This window comes from Lepidochelys kempii, chromosome 27 (assembly GCF_965140285.1).
Source record: "Lepidochelys kempii isolate rLepKem1 chromosome 27, rLepKem1.hap1, whole genome shotgun sequence".
In the NCBI taxonomy this organism is placed as follows: domain Eukaryota; kingdom Metazoa; phylum Chordata; order Testudines; family Cheloniidae; genus Lepidochelys; species Lepidochelys kempii.
Window position 1 is genome coordinate 14,193,156 of NC_136406.1, and position 18,819 is coordinate 14,211,974.

Below are 18,819 nucleotides of genomic sequence, written 5' to 3' on the forward strand. Positions count from 1 at the left end.
GACTGGCCCTCAGGACTCCTGGGTTCTATGCCTGCTTCTGATGATGACCTTGGGCAAGGTCACTTTCCCTCCCCTTCTTAACCACTTGTAATATAGGCATTGCAAGACTGAGCTATCTCCCAGGGAGCATTGTAAAATGATTCCTGTTTGCAGAGCTCTCTGAGAGCCTTAATGAAAGGGATCTGGGTGTTACTAGGGTTATACCTTACTATTCTGGTAAAGACCTTCAGCTGTCCTGCCCTCCCCTCTGGCCTTCAGGAGAGGATTTGAAGCCCTGGTAAACCTTGGGTTCATCCTTTGTTGATAATTATCTGGCTAGCGCAGGGTTTTATACTGCTGCCCGTCACGCTAGTATCTGAGTGTCTTCCATGTAAAAGCGATGGCAATAGTGAAATCCCTAGCAGACTTTATATTGCTATGGAGTTTGTACCCATGGCAGCCAATGATATGGAGCCTTAATTCCATTACCCACTTTTTAGCTTAGTAGGGAGGCCCTGGACAGGAAGGACTCAAATGAAAAGCCCCAGTCAGATTTAGGAGAAGGGTTTCCTCTTGTTTGCATCAGCCCCGATCACGTTGCCAATCCATGCTTGCGCCAACATCCGAGCAAGTCACGCTGCAACATGTTACATCACAGCGTGACGACACGTCCTCATTCTGTTGTCATGCTGCTTTGGGGTGCCCCCAAAAAATGTGAGACTCTTGCTGTCCTGTGAATGTGTGATGGACTCGTGAAAGTCATTACTGGCCCCATGCTGGCCGTGTCTTTCTGGAGAGGGTGGCAGATGGAAGGGATAGCTTTGTGGCCTAAGCTTGGGGTTGGAACTAGCTAGACTGCCTTAGCACCATGGGTTCGACATTTGGATAGCTCAGCTGTGTCTGGTGTAATTTCCCTGGAGTCAGTAGTCTTCAGCAGAATTACACAAGAGGTGGATCTTGACCACAGAGTACTACGGGGGTAGCTCTCATAAATGAGATCCTAAAAGGAGGGGATCCTGTCAGCTGTGCATAGTCATTATAGGCCACGTGGCACATTTAAGAGTAAATGGGATTTGCTGCATTATCCCTGGGCAAAATCTTCCTTCCTTTCCCCTGCTGTGCAACATAGAGGGTGCCTTCCATCCCAGAGATGGCTGCATTTCAGCAAAGCTGCATGTGCATAGGACCATACACCAAGATCCTTACATAGGTCTGAAAGCTGCAGGTGCTTCCTGTTATGTGTTTAATCCCATTGATTTGTAGGGGACTCTTCACTGCCCAGCAGTTGTTTGTAACATTAGGATCATGACTTTTTACTTGGTCTTCACTGAAGCAAAGCTCTAACTGAAGTGAAGAGGGTGTCAAAACAGAGTAAAGAAAGAATAAGGAGCTCAGGATTTAGCCCACTGAATTTGTGAGGAATTGTGTCTGGGCTTTGCTAAACAAAGGCTCGTAGTTTGTAAGGAGCGTTCACTACACTGGAAAAAAAAAACACAGCACCTGAGTTTCAGAGCCCGAGTCAATTTACTTGGGTTCACAGGGCTTGGGCCGTGGGGCTAAAAATAGGAGTGTAGATGTTCCCGCTTGGGAGCTGGGGCTCTGGCCCAAGTGACAATGTCTACACTGCTGGTTTTAGCCCCAGAGCCTGACCTCCATAAGCCCAAGTCCATTGACCCAGGCTCTGAGACTCGTTGCCGCGGGTTTTTCTTTGCCTTGTAGACTTACCCTTTGGGACAATAGACGCTGATGGTGTGGCCCTGCTAGCCTGTGTGCCTGTCCCTCTCAGGAACCTCCAAGCCCTTGTGGGTTCAGCAACCCTAACATTTCCTTTCTCTTGTGCTGTTCCAAAAATGGCTAGCTCTCGTTTTAAGGCAGTTTGGGTTTTTTCTCCAACCACACCCAGGGCCTTAGCAAAAGCACCACTGTTTATTTCTTTGCCTTGGCATTTCCAAAGTGCCTGCTCATTGTTCAACCCTTCGGGTTGCATTTTTTGTGCGTGTGCATTTTTTTAAAACAATGCTAAGTAACGAGAAAATGCTGGATGATATCCGGATGGTGAATGAGGTACAGATGCCTGCGCCCCTTCTCCTGTTCGTCAGCTGTGAAACTTTAAAAAACAGCTATGCTCTGTAGGCTGAAGTTTTCTATGTACCTGAAGTTCCCAGGAATGGCTGGAAACAGAGACTGCTTCCTCTATGAAGTGATGGGCATTTTTAAAAATATCTGTAACAGGCCAGATCCTCAACCACTGCTGTTATTATTATTCATATTGCAGTTTTACCGAGTTGTCATAACACAGGCCAAGCCCCATTGTGCTGGGTGCTCTACATCCATATAGTAAGAAACAGTCCCTGCCCCCAAAGGGTTCATCATCTAAATGACTTGCCAGAAGTCACATGGCAGCTCGGTGTTAAAAGCTGGGAATAGAGCCCCCTTCCAAGTTGTAAAACAGTGGTCTAACCACTGGACCACACTGCTTATCTATTGGGGTTTATACCAGCTAAGGATCTAGTCCAGTATATCTAGGTCCCAGCATGTGTTAGAAAGGGGTGGGGCTGTGAGATCTCACATCCAAACCCCTTTATGTTTGGTGGATGTGTTAGTGTTCCCATCTGTACCAGAACCAAACCGGCCAGGGGTTGTTTTGTTTCCACATTGGATCCAAAGTGGGGAGCAGCCTTCTTTCTTCTTTTTAATGCAGCCAAAGACTTGTGAGATCAGCATCCGGGATATTTTTGGCACGGTCAGATCCAAGTCTGATTCAGCCTCAAACCCAGCCCCCGAGCCCTGATCCAGATCCCAGTCTGAATGACACCCCTTTGGGGCCTTTCATTAGGGAGCACGGTCCGGCCCACCCCTCCCAGCAAATTCTTTGGAGCAAATAAATAGAGCCGCAACAATTTAAGAGCAGGTGCTGCTCTCATGCCTTTGCGTGAAATCCAGGGGGTAACCAGCTAACCTGACCCATCTGGGTGCTAGCACCCATGGATAAGCAGCTAACCTGACCCATCTGGGTGCCTTGACTTATCCCCCATGCACTCACTGGGCTAGCTTCCCCTCTCTCTTACACTGGTGTAACTCAGAAGGAAACCCACTGCAATGAATGGGGCCACACTGGTGGAAGAGAGAGCAGAATGAGGCCAGTAGCTTTCACTGGGGCAACATTTTTAACTCCTCCTTCCTTTCTCTGCCTTCTTCCTGCTGCTGCACCCACATCCTGGCCTCCTTGGTTTCTGGATTATTAGAGAGTAAGAACCAGAGACCGCTCGCCTCTTCCAGACTAAGATCCCAACCCCCCGAGGAGCCTCTTCTTCCTTCCCCCACTCCAAGCTGCTTTTCATGGTCCGCTTGCTCGGGCCCACCAGCAAATTAGGAGTGGGGCTCCGAGCAGGGAGCGGAGTGCGTGGATTGGAGCAGGGGAGGGAATAAGCGCCCCAGAGAAACCGTGCACTCCTTTTTGGCAACCAGGGGATCTTGTTTCACTCCGCCCGCTGCTTGAGAGCTACAAGTTGGATTGTGTGTCTCAGTCCCGCCCCGCTATGCGAGCCCAGCTCTCCCCCCCTCCCCTTCCTTCCCCAGTCAAGCCTCTGCTCTGCTCCATGCCCAGATGCCAATCCCCAGCTGTTAAATCCTGCCTGGGGAGGATGTGTTGTTCATGAAGTTGGTTGCCTTGGGGGGAGGTCCATGTTTGCTCCAGAGCCAGGCTCGCCCAGCCAGCCCCGCAGGGAGCGTGCAGTGCCTGGAAGGTAGGGGGGTACTTTGTTTTTCGAGGCAAGGTGGGTGCCTGTGTGTGTGTGGAGGGGTGGGGGCGGGGGTGTTAACATATTTGCCCCCCTCCCCCTCCTCCAGTGAAGCTGCTTCCTGCCAGTCTTCTCTTCACTGCAGGTTCCCCAGGCAGGCAGGAGACACTGGCAGTGATTTTTCAGGGCTGCACACCAAGATTCCTGGAAAGCAGATTTGCAGAAGCGGGGCCTGCATGGAGGGGAAGGGGCCGGGGGTGCTGGGCACCGGAGGACTGGGCGTTGGCAAGCAGGGCAGGCTCCGGCCGTACCCTTCCTCCAGACTGTGCAATCAGTGGTGGCTCTTGCAGGAAGCCTTCAGAGCAGCCGTGATACTCATCCCCTCCCTTCCCCCAGAGCGAACGGACACGTTTAAATGCCTGGGCCGAGCACTGGGGGGTTGGCACGGCATGGGGCTGCTGCCTGCCAAGCTGGGCGTGGGCGGCACAATGGAGCAAGGTGGAGACAGGGCAGGGCTGCAGGACCTGGGGGCTGCCAGCTGGCTCTCCATGCGCATGCTTGTGGGTAACAGGGTAGCTTGTCTGGGGGACTGTCAACCCCACTAAAATAACTCCCAGTGAGTAACTAGGGACCAGGGCCCCTGGGTGGCTGGGTAACCCGACCCCTCTGGGTACCAGGACCCGTGGGTGGCTGGGTAATCTGACCCCTTTGGGTGACAGTGCCCCTGGCTAGCCAGGTAACCTGACCCCTCTGGATGCCAAGGCCCCTGGGTGGTCAGGTAACCCGGCCCCGCTGGGTGTCAGGGCTCTGGGTAGTAGCCAAGTAACCTGACCTACTAAAGTATCAGGGAATAACCTGACTTGTCCATTTCCTGGGGTATCACTAAGGGACTCAGAGCAATCAGGCATCCTGAAACTTGCAAAGTGGAAGTGCAGGGGTTTGAGACCCAGAAACACAAGGCTGAGGTTCCACCTGGTTGTTTTGGCCTTCTGATCCACCAAGAGGGGAGTAAGTGAGTGACCCGGAGAAGCCTGAAAAGAAGAAGTGTTTCCTAACTGAGCAGGGGAGGAAAAGGAGGTGGCTGTGGGCATGACCTGGAGCTCTTTGTGTTGGCTTGGAGTACAACTGCAATTCCACTTCTAGTCTCCTTGCAACACTCTGCTCTGAATGCAGGAAGTAGCTGCTGGGTAAGTTTAAGCAGGGTTCAAAGGCTGGCCTCTGCAGAGCAGATGTTCCAGAGTTCAGAGCCAGATTCCCAACTGCTCAGCACCTGCACTTGGGGCCACCTTTTCAAAAGAGCCGAGCACGCAGTGTGCTGAGCTCTTTGGAAAAGCAGGCCACTTTTCTTAGGTGCCTAAATTGGAGATGAGCTATTCGGCAAATCTGGTCCCAGTTGTGGGTGCTGAGTGCTTGCGATGTGTGTGTGCATATATATATATATACGTTCCTAGATGCAACCAGATGCAATGCTCAGTTATTTGTCATAACCTCTATAGTGCTGACAACTAAAGGAGATTCTCCAGGACTTCAAATAGCAGAGACCTGTGGTTTTGGAGCAGGAAGTTCTTGAGATCTGTCACAACAGCTACTATGTTGGCTCTGGCTTGTGCCCTACTTGCCATGACCTATGTGATAAAATCATGACAACGCTGTCTCATGCAGCATTTGCATCGCCACACTGTAATGCTGCACCGCAATGTCCCACCTCCTGACCGACACTAGCTTCATTTTCTGTGGGTGTCATGAGTGGTGCGTGGAGGTGAGTGCTGGAGACTGGGAGTCAGGATGCCTGGGTTCTTTACCTAACTTCCACTGAGTGAGACCTATGGCAAAGTCACATCGCTGCTCTTTGCCTCAGTTTCCCCTTGTGTAAAATGGGGATATAGATACTGAACCACCCTTGTCAAGCACATTGAAAACGTCTTCCATAAGCCACTAAATGAGTGTTTATTTTTCTTATTAGAGAAATGGACTAGGAGTCACAACCCTTTCATTCCAGTCCTAGCTCTGCCACTGATGCATAACATGACTTTGGGCAAGTCACTTAACCTCCCAGTGCCTCAGTTTTCCCATCTGTAAAGTGAGTGTAACATCTGTGTATCCTACAGGGATGTTTGTGAGGCTTAATTGATTAATTAATGTTTGCAATATTACAAGCCCAGAGCATTCAAAAAGCATGAATCAGGTTCTGAAAAATCAAGAGATTGGCTAAAAACCATGAGATTTTAATATAATAGATTTTTTTTAATTTGCCTTCTGGTTTTTGAGTCTTTAGTCACATTGGCAAGCATTTTTTGGTAATCATGAGAGGTGGAAATGTTTGTTTGTTTTTAAGTGAAAGCTGAGATTCTCACATAATCCCTTGCTTCCAGGAGCTGGGGCTTTAAGCACAACTGGAGAGTTGGCAGCACTGCACTCAGGCGTCAAAACCCCTTCACCCCTTTGGCCGAGGTGTTTGTAAAGTGCAAGGTAGTCCCTGGATCACCACAAATACCCAGTGGCGTTGCCGGGCACAGTATTCCAACTCCATGTGACTTAATGGATAACTGTTGTTGTTGTTTTTTTTAACATGACATATTTATTTGGAGAGAGGTGCACTCCTCTCATGTTGGCAGCCCAGCTGAACCCACCCGTTTCATGAGAAGGATATGGGGGGAAGCTAAGGACATTTCCAGCATCAGAGCTGCCTCTTTCTGTGATAACTACGGGAAGAACCATGGTGTCATCAAGTCTTTTTTAGCTCTAAATGCCCCGTTGCTAAGGCACTTTTGTGCTTCATGTGTGAAATCCTATCTCCCCTTTCTTCTATCTTCTTGACTCCTGTGGTGGGCATGCATGGCATTGGGGCGGGGCGTGGAGGAGGGGAGGCAGCCGTGCCAATTTTCTTTTTTCTACTGCCTCTCTGCTGCTGTTACAACTCTGCCTTCTTCCCTGCTCATGATGGGCCTCCTGACCTCAGGGCTGCCGTGATGGAATGAGCGATGCCTTTACCATCTCTTCTTCCCGGTAGTTTATTTCCTACAATGTTTTTCATCTTCCAAAGACTTTCCTAGAAGTTGTGTCCAAAGTACCCCTGTCCAGCTGCTGCTCAGGGTTGGAGCTGTTTGGTTTGGGCTCCATAGCAAATTCGCTGGGGAGTTGTTATCACATCAGACCCGCCAGTTGGTTGAGATGAGGGGAAAAGGAAGAGGTTTTAGGTAATAAGGTGACAAGTATGGGATGGATGGATGGATGGGGAGAGAGAGAGAGGAACAGATGTTATGGTTGGTTACAGCCAAGCCTGTGTGAAGAGAGACTGTGGTCAAGTGGATTGAACTCATGGCTAGGAGACAGAAGCCATTGGTTTGCCGGAAGGAAGGATGATCTTGTGGTTGAGCCACTGTCCTGATACTCAGATGAATTGGGTTCAGTTTCTGGATCTGCTGCTGACTCCCGGTGTGATCTATTGTAAATCACTTAGGGCCAGATTTACAAAGGGGTTTCGGTGCCTAGTGGACTAACAAATGTGCCTAAGCAGGTTAGGCACCTAACTCCCATTGAAAATCAATGAGATGAGGCACCTAACTCACTTAGGTGCTTTTGAACCTCCCACTAGGTGCCTACCTGCATCTTTAGCCTCCTAAATACCTTTTCAAATCTGGCACTTGATCTCCCAGGGTCTCAGTTCTCCACCATTAAAATAGGAGTGTGGATCCTTCCTTTGTTGAGATTGTCAGAGTACTGGGTCAGTGATGGTCTCTCACTATACTGTGCCTCGCACGATGGAGCCCTGATCTTGTTTGTGGCTCATAAGTGATACTATAATACAAATACTAAAAGCCCTGGCTCTGCTGCTGACTCATTATCTAGCCTTGGGAAAGATACATAGGCCCACATTTCGACAGCACCACTCTCTTTGGGTAGCTCCGTTTTTGGATGACCAGCTTGCAAGTGCACCATGTGACTCACAACATCCAAAAGGCAAGCAGGGGTTCAGGTTGGAGAACCAGGGGGAAATTGACCTGAATAGCTATTCTGGAATTGCTCCCCCTGTGGACACTCTGTGAATAAAAAGTCTCTTTGTTCTAGAATAAGTATTCTGTTTATGAGCTTTTATGGCAGATGCAATTTCATGCCCTCCTTTTTTAACTACTTCCTCAACAGAAAGAAAAGGAGTACTTGTGGCACCTTAGAGACTAACCAATTTATTTGAGCATGAGCTTTCGTGAGCTACAGCTCACTTCATCGTAGCTCACTTTCGTAGCTCACGAAAGCTCATGCTCAAATAAATTGGTTAGTCTCTAAGGTGCCACAAGTCCTCCTTTTCTTTTTGCGAATACAGACTAACACGGCTGTTACTCTGAAACTTCCTCAACAGAGTTGCACCAGGGATGAATCTGGCCCCAGGGCATTCATCACACACAACACTCAACAAAGGAAAAAAGAAAAATAATTATCACCCTCTACCAAGATCAATACACGACAGAAAGAGCAGAGAGCTATGAGCTTGACTCCTGGAGACAGTTCTTTTGCAGGCCTGATCCTGCAAGCTACCAAATGTCTCCAAGGCTCAGTGATTTCCTTGGAGGTTGAGGGTACGCAGCTCCTAGGAAGTTCTCAGCAACCCACAGGATCAGAACCTTGCTCTTTATAGAGTAGCTTTACTCCTGGCATGGGAGGTTTTAAGAATGGGAAGCCTAGAAAATCAGAAGTTATGGGAACAGGGGACCCTCTACCCTTCCAGCAATCTCATCCTTTAAAAATAATATTATTCCTCGCGCTTGGTACTTCCACAGACAACCTTCTTCATCTTCATGGCACCTTGTAAGCATTCATTTCTCTCGCTAAGTTATTTGCCTCAATATCGTGCAGCAGTAAGTTCTCCAGGGTTAATTATATGTCACATTTATTTTCATTAAAAAGTGTGTTGCTTTAAATATTTAAATCTTGCTGCCTTTTAAATAATAATACCAAGTAATAATAAGTAATTCTCAGTCATTATTATTTGTATTACTGTAGCACATAGGAAATCCCAGTCAAAGAGCAGGATCCCACTGCACTCGTCACTGTGCAAACACAGAAGCATCAAGGGTCTTTATGGACCACTTTCAACTTTAAGCCCGAGACCTCTGATCCTGCATTGAGTTCTGTGCAGCACAGGGGTCCCCACACATGAAGCTCCTTTCAGGCCTAAATGTTGGCAGTTGCCAGATTGGATCAGACCCGAGGTCCAGCTAGCCCAGTATCCTGTCTCTGACAATGTCCTGCCCCAGATGCTTCAGAGGAAGGTGTAAGAACCCTGCAGTAGCAGATGTGGGCTCATCTGCCCCCTACATTAGGACTCATCCTCCACCGTAGTAGTTATAGATTTGCTTAAGCATGAAGTTTAATATCCCTTCCAAAATGTATGTTAGCCTTAACGATTATAACTCTGGATATTCTTGCTGTCTATATAAATGTTCAATCCCTCTTTGTATTTTGCTTAGTTCTTGGCCTCAATTTCCTATAGCAGTGAGTTCCCCAAGCAACAACAATTTACCAAGGGAGAAGGATAGTAGCCTATGGTGGCATTACCCTTTTCAGCTGTCAGCTTTATCTGTGGCGATCACTAATAAATTATTATAATTAATAGAGCTATGCGGAGGATGGCAGTTCTGTTTCACAAAATATTTTGAATTTTCAAAAATTGGCTTTTTTCCAAATTGGAGCAAAAAATGAAAATTTTGAAATTCTTCACAAAGGAAAATTCATATTTTTTGTTTGTTTGTTTGAGGTCAATGAAAATGTTTCATTTCAATTTCAACTTTTTTTTTATGTTTTATTGTATTTAGGGCATCTGTTTGGGGTGGGTTATTAATTTCATTTTGGGGGGTATTTTGAGCTATTTTTGCGTTATGTAGATGTCCAAAAATCAAGGGTTTTCGGTCCTTTCTCTGTGTATATACTGCAGTATTATATACATTACTCATTACAGTAGTATATACAGTAATGAGTCATCTCTTTGTAACATTCGCTAGTGCACTTCACTAATGACAGGTTTCAGAGTAGCAGCCGTGTTAGTCTGTATTCGCAAAAAGAAAAGGAGGACTTGTGGCACCTTAGAGACTAACCAATTTATTTGAGCATAAGCTTTCGTGAGCTACAGCTCCCTTCATCGGATGCATAAAAGTGGAAAATGCAGTGAGGATGTTTTTATACACACAGACCATGAAAAAATGGGTGTTTATCACTTTGAAAGGTTTTCTCTCCCCCCACCCCACTCTCCTGCTTACCTTTTGAAAGGTGTTTTATAGCCTTGCTCAGGTTTGCATGGCTGTCTGAGTGGAGAATCAGGCCCATTCAGTTTTGAATCTTTTAAAATCAGGATTTGAGGGTGTGTTGTTTTTTTAAACCCCCTGCTAGTGCAAACAAATCAGGTTGACGAAAAAAGCATGAGAACTAACCATCATCACTGTGTGTCGAAATGCAGAGTAAAAAAATCAAATGCTCTCAAGCTGACCTACAGAAGGCCAGTTAATGGCAAAACCGCTGTGAAGTCAATGGTACCATCTCCGGTTGATAGAGAGAGGCAGCGTGTTTAGTGTATGAGGCACTGAAGTGGGGTTAGGAGACCTGGGTCCTAGTCCTGGTTTTGCCACTGAGCTGCTGGGGAACCTTGAGCTAGTCACTACCCCTCTCTCTGCCTCAGTTTTCCTCCCACCCTTTGTCTGCCTTGGCTATAAGCTCTCTGGGGAAGAGACTGTTTCTTACTATGTGTATGTACAGCACCTTACACAGTAGGGCTTTGATCTCAGTTGGGGTCACTAAGCATTACCCTCATAAATAATAATGCTAATAAAGAGGTTGTGTCCCCTTGTACAGGCTCAACAGGGACGCTCAGTTGGTCTTCTCTGTATAGCACTTGTTATTTTATCTTGCCTCTCTCTTCCTTTACCAAGCCAAGGACCCTGTCTGGCTGCCATTGAAACCAATGGCAAACCTGCTCCAGAACAAGCGTGATTACTCCTCATGGTGCTGGTGCCTCCTACAGAGTGCTGAGCACCCGCAATCCATAGATGCAGAGGCTGAGGGCACCCTGGCCCTGCCAGGATCAGTGCCTAAGAAGAGCTTATTCCTATGGAAGTCTGTGGTAGCCACAAGGGCTCAGCACCTCTCGGGCCATAATCCTGCTTGGTTTGCAGCCTGTACAATCCCACTGATTTCACAGGGACTTTAGTGGATGGAAACCAGGATGGATTTTGCCCTAAATAATCCAGCTTTCATTGGTAGAGGGGCCCAAACCAACCCCTTACTGCCTCCCATGCAGACTGGGGGGGAATATTTGTACATAGGAATGGCCATACTGGGTCAGACCAAAGGTCCATCTAGCCCAGAGTTCTGTCTTCTGGCCAATGCCAGATGCTTCAAAGGGAATGAACAAAACCCGGCCGTTATCAAGCGATCCATCCCCTGTTGTCCAGTCACAGCATCTGGCTGTCAGGCTTAGGGATGCCCGGAGCCTGGGGTTGTGTCCCTGCCCACCTCAGCTAATAGCCAGTGATGGACCTATCCTCCATGAACTGATCTAATTCTTTTCTGAACCCAGTTATACTTTTGGCCTTCACAACATCCCCTGGCAATGAGTTCCACAGGCTGTCTGTACGCTGCATGAAGAAGTACTTTCTGTTGTTTGTTTTAAACCTGCTGCCTCTTAATTTCACTGGGTGACCCCTGATTCATGTGTTATGTGAATGGGTAAATAACAATTCCTTATTCGCTTTCTCCACCGCAGTCATGATTTTATAGACCTCTATCATACCCCACCCCCTTTGTCATCTCTTTGGATCCTGAGCTTTGCCGAGTCACCCCCTCGGCCTGCTGATCCCATTAACCATGTGTGTCTCTGTACAGAGAACAGTTTGAGGGCTGAAACAATGGGGCACAGAGCCCCAGTGGGAGAAGAGGAGGAGGGCTTAAGTTTCTTGAAATCAGCCAGGGCGTGTTAAACCCTTCCCTATATCATCTTACCAGAAACTGATTAGGGGATCCTGTGGATATTCTGTCTGCCAGATGTGGGCTGCAGCTGGGGGAGAGAGAGTGGGACTGGGACACTCCCAGAAGCGGGTGTGAGGAGGCAGGGCTGGTGTGGATGAGAGGAGTACGAGAGAGGAAGATAAAGGATGGCTGTAAATCCACCCCAGCACAAACCGCCTCTTCTTTTTTCCCTTTGCAATCTGTTCCCACCCCAGCAGAAAACTCATCCTTTCAGCACTTTCTCATTTCCTTTGCAGAGTCGGAAGGACAAGGAAAGACCTAAACAGAAGCACAAAAAACATCCGGAGTCTCCCACCAGCCTCGCCCCATCCTCCGTGCCCGTCCCTGCTGAGAAGGTACCAGATTCGTGAGGTGCCAGTGGGCAGGGGCTATCTCTGCCATCTTCCTTGGGAAGCGATGGGCAAGAGAGGCTTTATCCCTTTATTTTGATTCCTGGTTTCTCACATTCTTCCTTCTTCTGCCCTTATTCGCTCCCCCACGACCACCACCTGGGGAATTTCACACTGTGGCTGTCTCTCGCTTTCTGTCGGCATTGAGGACCCGATCAACGGGCTGAACTCCCCAGTGGCTGAGCGGCAGGTCCTAGCTTGCTCGGCAGCAGATGTTCAGGTTTAAAGCTCCGGTACAAGAGATGAAACATCCATGTATTGCCCGCTCTGCAGCCGTGCTGTAACCAGCTCCGGCAGATGGGCAGCCCAGGTACCTCCTTTCAGGGTAAGAAGGGACAACTTGAGACCAAGGTCCTGGCACGTTGCCCTTCTCCAAGCCCTTCCATCCGAACCTCAAAGCATGCCAGCAGGGCAGACAGGGAGTTACTGTATTTCCTTAATTTCTGGGGAAACTGGGGCACAGAGGGGCTGAGTCCCTACTGCCCTAAAACCCCTTCATGAAAGACATCAGAGCTCCCTGTTGTGGAGTCCCTCTCCTATAGGGGCTTCCCTGGATGGTGCAGAACTGTCTACACTGGCTCTACACCAGCCCCAGTGTTGGGGGCATGCCAGGGGCATGCAGCACCCCATAGGGGGCTGTTGCAGCTGAGTGTAAATTAGAACAGCCCCGAGGCTGCTCTAACTCGTGCCAGGGGCCAAGCCTCTGAATAAGTGGCAAAGAAGTGGTGGAGCTTGGTCAGAGCAGAGTCAGGGCCAGAGCAGTGACATGTTTTGCCCCAGGGTCACACGTGGAAGACCAAGAACTAGAACCCAGACATCCTGACTCCCAGGGCCTGATTCTCCTCTCACTAATGCCAAAGTAACTGGAGGCAAGGCCACTGGTGGGAGCAGAGCCAGGCTCTGGCTAGAACCCATAGAAAACACAGCCCGCCAGCCCGCCTCAGGAAGACTATTTAAAGGGGGTTGCATGGCTGTAAGGTATACCCTGCGGTAATGGCACCTACACACAAGTAACACTCTGTGGGGAGGCCCAGGGCCGGGATAGCAGCAGGGCAGGACAGAGATGAGAGATCAGAGCTGTGTGAGAGGCCCAGAACTGGAATAGCAGGGGGCGTTTTTCAGGTCAGGATTGAAGGGAATTATCCAAGTTGTGCATGAGGCCCAGGGCTGGAACAGCACGGGGGAAACAGGTCAGAACAGAGGTGCAGCAGCAGAGTAGAGGGGCCAGGACTGGAATAGCTGGTGGGCGCTGCTGGCCACGATCGAGGGGCACCAGCTGAGCTGGGCATGGAATCCCGCACTCCACTTATTTGCACTCTTCCCAGCCCAGAGTTAGTGCCGTGAGACTTGCTCTCCTGAGTGGCAGATTCCCCCAGTTAGCAGAGCTGCCGGGGACTGATGTGCTAAGAAGATTATTTCCAAGCTCATGTCGAAATTCAAAACCTGGCTCCCAACTAGCTAGAGTGCCTCTTAGACAATTACCCACTGTCTCCTCCCAGGCCCTGCCAGACCTTTGTACGAATGGGGGGAAGGGCCTAACTCGGTTTACACAGGGACCTTTCAGCACTTTGTAAGCTGAAATTCAGGTGATCCTGATTACGCTGGCCGTTGCGGAGTGACATGGCCATAGTCTTTCTACAGGGTGTTATTATTAATCTTCATGACGGGTGGCATTCCCATAGTGCCTTCTGTGCACAGATCCTAAAGCGTTGCGCAAGCTTTCTGCTACTGAAACGCACCCACTTCTGGGGTGGAACGCAGCAACTGTTTAACAGCACACTGCAGCATTGCACAACAGTTCAGGACTGGAAGTGGAAAATCTGTTTGAAACTGCAGAGGGGTACGGGATAGATATTGGCACCGGTATGACGACACTAGTGCAATTACACAGCTGGAAACCCCCGGCGTAGACACATGACACTGGGGCAAGCTCCATCTTGCACCAGGGTTGTGCATCTACATGGAGTGTGCGCTGGTGTAATGCAAAAATAACACCAGTAGAGTCAGGGCTTTAGGCCATGTCTACACTACAAACTTTGAGCGGTGCAAGTTACGACACTGTACAACCACCAAAGTTAGTATTTCGCTGGCGTGCGTGCAGATTTGGCTGCTTGCATCAGCACGGCACATACTGATGCAAAGTGCCGTGCACCATGGGTAGGAATCCCAGTGTCCCTTGGGCTGCCATCCTGCGCTGTGCCTTTTGAGAAATTTTTGCAATGTGTTGTGGGATAATAGAAATGACTCACCAAGGGATCTCTGGGAGACAGGGGCCGAGATCCCAACATGCACCTTTGATGGGTGGAGATTGGTAGAATTTTGTCTGGGACAAAGTTAAGTGCTCAGCTCTGTGGGGGTGGGTGGCAAACTAAAAAGTATTTGTGGACGATACTAGTAGTTGGTAGAGCTTTGTCATCACATTTAGATTTACAGTGAGAGAGGCAGGGCAGGCTAGTGGTTAGAGCATGGGACGAAGCATCAGGAGAGTGGGGTTCTATTCCTGATGCTGACAGTGACCGGCTGGGTGAACCTTGGGCAAGTCGTTTTCCCCCTCTCTGTGCCTCAGTTTACCTTCCTACTGCCCTCACTCTTGCCTGTTTAGGTTGTAAATCCTTTAGGGCAGGGACTTTCCCTGATGATGTGTCTGTCCAGTGTCTAGCACAATGGGGCCCTGATCTCAGTTGGGCTTCTAAGCGCTACTTTGATATCAACGGTGGTATTGCCTCCCTTGAGATGCTTCATGACCATGGCGTAGAACCAGAGAAAGAGGCAGTGATCTTCAAACTCCAGCCAAGTCTACCCAGGACAGTGGAGCTCACTTCTTCCTCCCTCCCTGCAGCCCTAACACATGCCTGCCACCTGGCAGACAAACCAGGTCTTGTAAGAGTCTCCCTGATGGGGCCAGAGCAGCCTCTACTGCAGCCTCTGACCTAGCCGTCCTCCTGGATTTAGGCTTTTATCCCTGCAGCTGGGGGTCGCCCACCACATTCCAAGGATTCCAGTGGCTCTGGGGGCATGCTGCCAGGCGCTGGAGCCCGCACCCTGTCCAGCAGCGGTGAGGAGGGCTAACAGGGGAGAGCCGGGCTCTGGTATAAAGCAGGAAGCAGCGTGGCTGGCTCAGCTGTAACCGAGCTGGACATCTCAGGGCGTTGGCAACGGAGAGCCCTTTGCCTCTTGGCTGCCAGTTTGAATCCAGACCAAGTTGCGAGCTGGGTGGGTTTCTTCACTGCCGCTGCACATGGGCCTCTCCATGGCAGTCTCATCAGTGAAGCCAAGAGTTTGCCGGGACTGTGGAACCTTCTGTTCCAATCAGAGGGTTTCTTAGGGACCCGTGAAAAGCCTGCAAGGTCTGAAAGAACCAGGCCCTTCTGTGTGATCCAGGGAAAGTCACTAGACTAATGGAGAACAATGTGGGGAGGAGCTGCCCTTCTAGCCCTGGGCAGGCCTGAATTTAAGAAGGCCGGATGTCTGCGTCCAGGCATCTGAACCCTTCCAGGGGCAGCAACATCCTCCCTCTCTCCCGGCACCCTGTGCATGGAAGGGGCACAGGCAGCCTTTGGCATCCGACCCAGAGTAGAGGCTGCCAGCTAATCTCTTTCAGTTTGGCCAGGAGAGGGAGTTGGCAGCATGGTTGCCACGGCAGCCGCATCTCCAATGGGATTTGTGCTTCTGTCCCCATATGCAGGCAGGCAGGGTCAAAGCTTGTCAGCATTTTTAATGAGTGCACGAGTTGGGGGGGAGGGGAGCAGAAGGGGGCCGGGAATTGTTAACTCAGGCCGATATTTAGGTGCCAGAGATAAGGAGCATGAGGAGCAAACACTTTCTAACTCATAAAGCCTTCGTCTGTCTGTCCCAGACCCTTTCCCAGAAGCTTTAGCCACCGGCTCGCACCAGCCTGCACTGGGAGCAGGAGGAGCGGATGGTGGGAGTGAGCGAGGAGACCAAAACTAGGTTTGACCCTCTCCTTTGCTGCCACGTCTTCCCCTGGAGAGTCAGCCCATTACCACCCGATGCCTCTTGCAGCAGGGGGTGGAGGTGCAGGGGGGCAGCCCTGGGGAGTGGATAGAGAAGCCACCATGTAGCATCTAAGTTTGGGACTCAGAGACGCATGTTCAGTTCCTGGCTCTGCCCAGGAATGCATTGTGTGACCTTGGGCAAGTCACCTAGAACTAGATCCCCATTAAAATTGATCCGAGTTGGGCTCCTGACTCCTAGAGGCAGCCTGAAAATCCAGTGTCTACCTGCACTTCGACCCGGATCCTCAAAGGTATCAGGCTCCTGATTCTAATTGGTTGCAGTGGAAGTTAGGAGCCTAAATACCTTTTAAGGATCTGGGCCCTAAATACCTTTGAAATCCTGACCTTGAGCATTTGTCTGCACTGCAATTAAACAGCCCCCACAGCCCGACTCAACTGACCCAGGCCAGCTGCAGGGGGTTAACTGCAATGTAGACATACCCTTAGTTGCTCTGTACCTTTGCTTCCCATGTGTCAGAACAGGGGGAACAGCACTGGCCTACCTCCCAGTGAGGATAACTAGGATAAAGAGCGTGAGGGGCTCACTAAGGAGGGCCATGTCAGTCCCATAGATAGCTGATCCCAGATGTGTTCCTGGGACGGCGTACAGGGTGCTGAGAGAAGCTGGGTTGCTAGGGGAGGGGACATCGCGGTGGGGAGGATCCAGGCATGGGGTCGGCATGTTCGGGAGCAGGTTGGGAGGTCTGTGTGACCAGAAACTCGTCGTGCAGCAGATGCCTGGCCATTTCGGTCCCAGGTGTCCAAGCACAGTACACAACGGTGGCTGTGTCTCTCCTCTCCGCCTGCAAAAGCCCCTGGGGAGCCATCCTGGCCCTGCCTACTGCACTTGCAGTAAATCTGCCGCCATTCCTGGCTGCCCCAGCTGCTTTCTCCCACCAGCTGCAGACATCCTGATCACTTGTTGACACGCACTCGCACATGCTTTGGTCTGCAACATCTGGCAGGCAAGGCCGGCTTGCTCTGGATTCTGTAATCCAAGCAAGCCATCCATGCCAAGGCCTCCCCTCACCCACCCTTCTAGGTCAGGTGCTGGGAAGGGGAGATGGGGAGGGGGAAGCATCTGATTGGACATTTCCAGCCAGGAGGTGGGACAGCTTTCTGGTTTCCCAGTGTGGTCTGAGCCTTGCTGTACACCAGCAGGCCTGAGTCTGTCACGAGCCAGAGCCCCATCCTGGAAGAGCTCTGGGAAATTTTGCCCCAGGCCTGTTTCATCTTGATTTGCGATCCCTGCGACTGCGTGAGGGGCAGTGGGGTAGGGAGAGAGGCTCATGGTCCCCCCTCTACCTCCTGGAAATCAGAGCAAGCCATAATTAAGCACTTGGAAGCCTGCAGTAAGGACCCTCTCACCCTTCCTCGGTCTGAAGCATGGGCCGGTGGTAAAAGCACATGGCTTGAAGTCAGGAGATGTGGGTTCTTCTCTGAAACCTAGAGCAGGGCTGACGAGATGGTGACAAAGGGGGGACAATTGTACCAGGAGACTGAGCTCTGGGCCCCCCCCCCGAAACATTTGCAATGTCTGTGTAAATAAAATGAAATGGGATGGGGGGAGAGACCCCAGCAAACATGATGCCCAGCCCATCGGGAGAAATTTGGGGTCCCGATACGCATCACTTTGAGCCTGATCCTGAAGTCTATTCTTGTACCGTGCTGCACCGCAGTATCTGAGCGTCTTCCGGTTGTGCACTAAGCCAGTGGTTCTCAACCAGGGGTCCATGGCCCGCTGGGAGGCCATGAGCAGATTTCAGGGGGTCCGCCAAGCAGGGCCAGCATTAGACTCGCTGGGGTCCAGGGCAGAAAGCCGAAGCCCCACTTCATGGGGCTAAAGCCCAGGGCCCTGAGCCCCACCACCCGGGGCTGACGTCGAAGCTGAGCAATGTAGCTTCGAGGGGGGACCCTGTGGCATGGGGCCTGAGCAAGTGCCCTGCTTGCTACCCCCTAATGCCAGCTCTGGCTTTTATATGCAGAAAACCAGCTATTGTGGGCCAGGTGGGCCATGGAGTTTTTGTAGCATGTTGGGGGGGGAGGGCCCAGAAAGAAAAAGGGTGAAAACCTCTGCACTAAGCAACACGACGACGTGCCCAGAAGGCGCTTAGCTAGTACGGTGATGAGTGTAGTACAAGAACCTAGACAGGGTAGAAATAGCCAGTGGGAGTTTTGCCATGAGCATCAACAGGATCAGAGCGGGCCCTGAATCTTGGTTGCTCGGTTTCCCCATCCTGAGGACAGAGGTAACAATGCTGAGTTGACCTGTGTCCTCAGCTGGCGTCCTTCATTGATGGCTGCAAGGACCTTTGAGAGTCTCAGAGGGAAGCTGCTCCAGAAATGCAACGTATCATGACCTGAGGTTTTCCAAAGGAGCCTGAATGAGCTAAGTGCCCGGGTCCCGCTGGAAGTTGAGAGTAGAGCATTGTGGGACACCCCCAGCTGTTACTATTAAGCAGCCACATTAGAGCTCTCTTAAGGAGAGAAGGGATGGGGCAGTGATTTGGGGATTCGTTTAGGATTTAGAAAATGGGGGGGTGGATTTTGCCTGCTGTACCAACAACTCCTTGTGCGACCCTGGCTGAGTCACTTAGTCCCTGATTTTTAAAGGCATTTGGGCCTTGCTGTGCTCAGCACTGCACTGCCTAATGCATTTAGGAGCCTAGGTCTCATTTTCAA

General features: G+C 50.3%; 1 protein-coding gene across 4 annotated transcripts in view; it reads left to right on the forward strand.

Annotated features, from left to right (window-relative positions):
- The window catches only part of MLLT6 (MLLT6, PHD finger containing), a 68,522-nt gene that overhangs the window by 21,829 nt on the left and 27,874 nt on the right, over positions 1-18,819 (forward strand). For all 4 annotated transcript variants that reach the window (XM_073326421.2, XM_073326420.2, XM_073326422.2 and 1 more), the window contains exon 8: positions 11,969-12,067. In XM_073326421.2, coding sequence (XP_073182522.1) covers positions 11,969-12,067 — 99 coding nt within the window. The remainder of the gene's footprint in view (positions 1-11,968; positions 12,068-18,819) is intronic.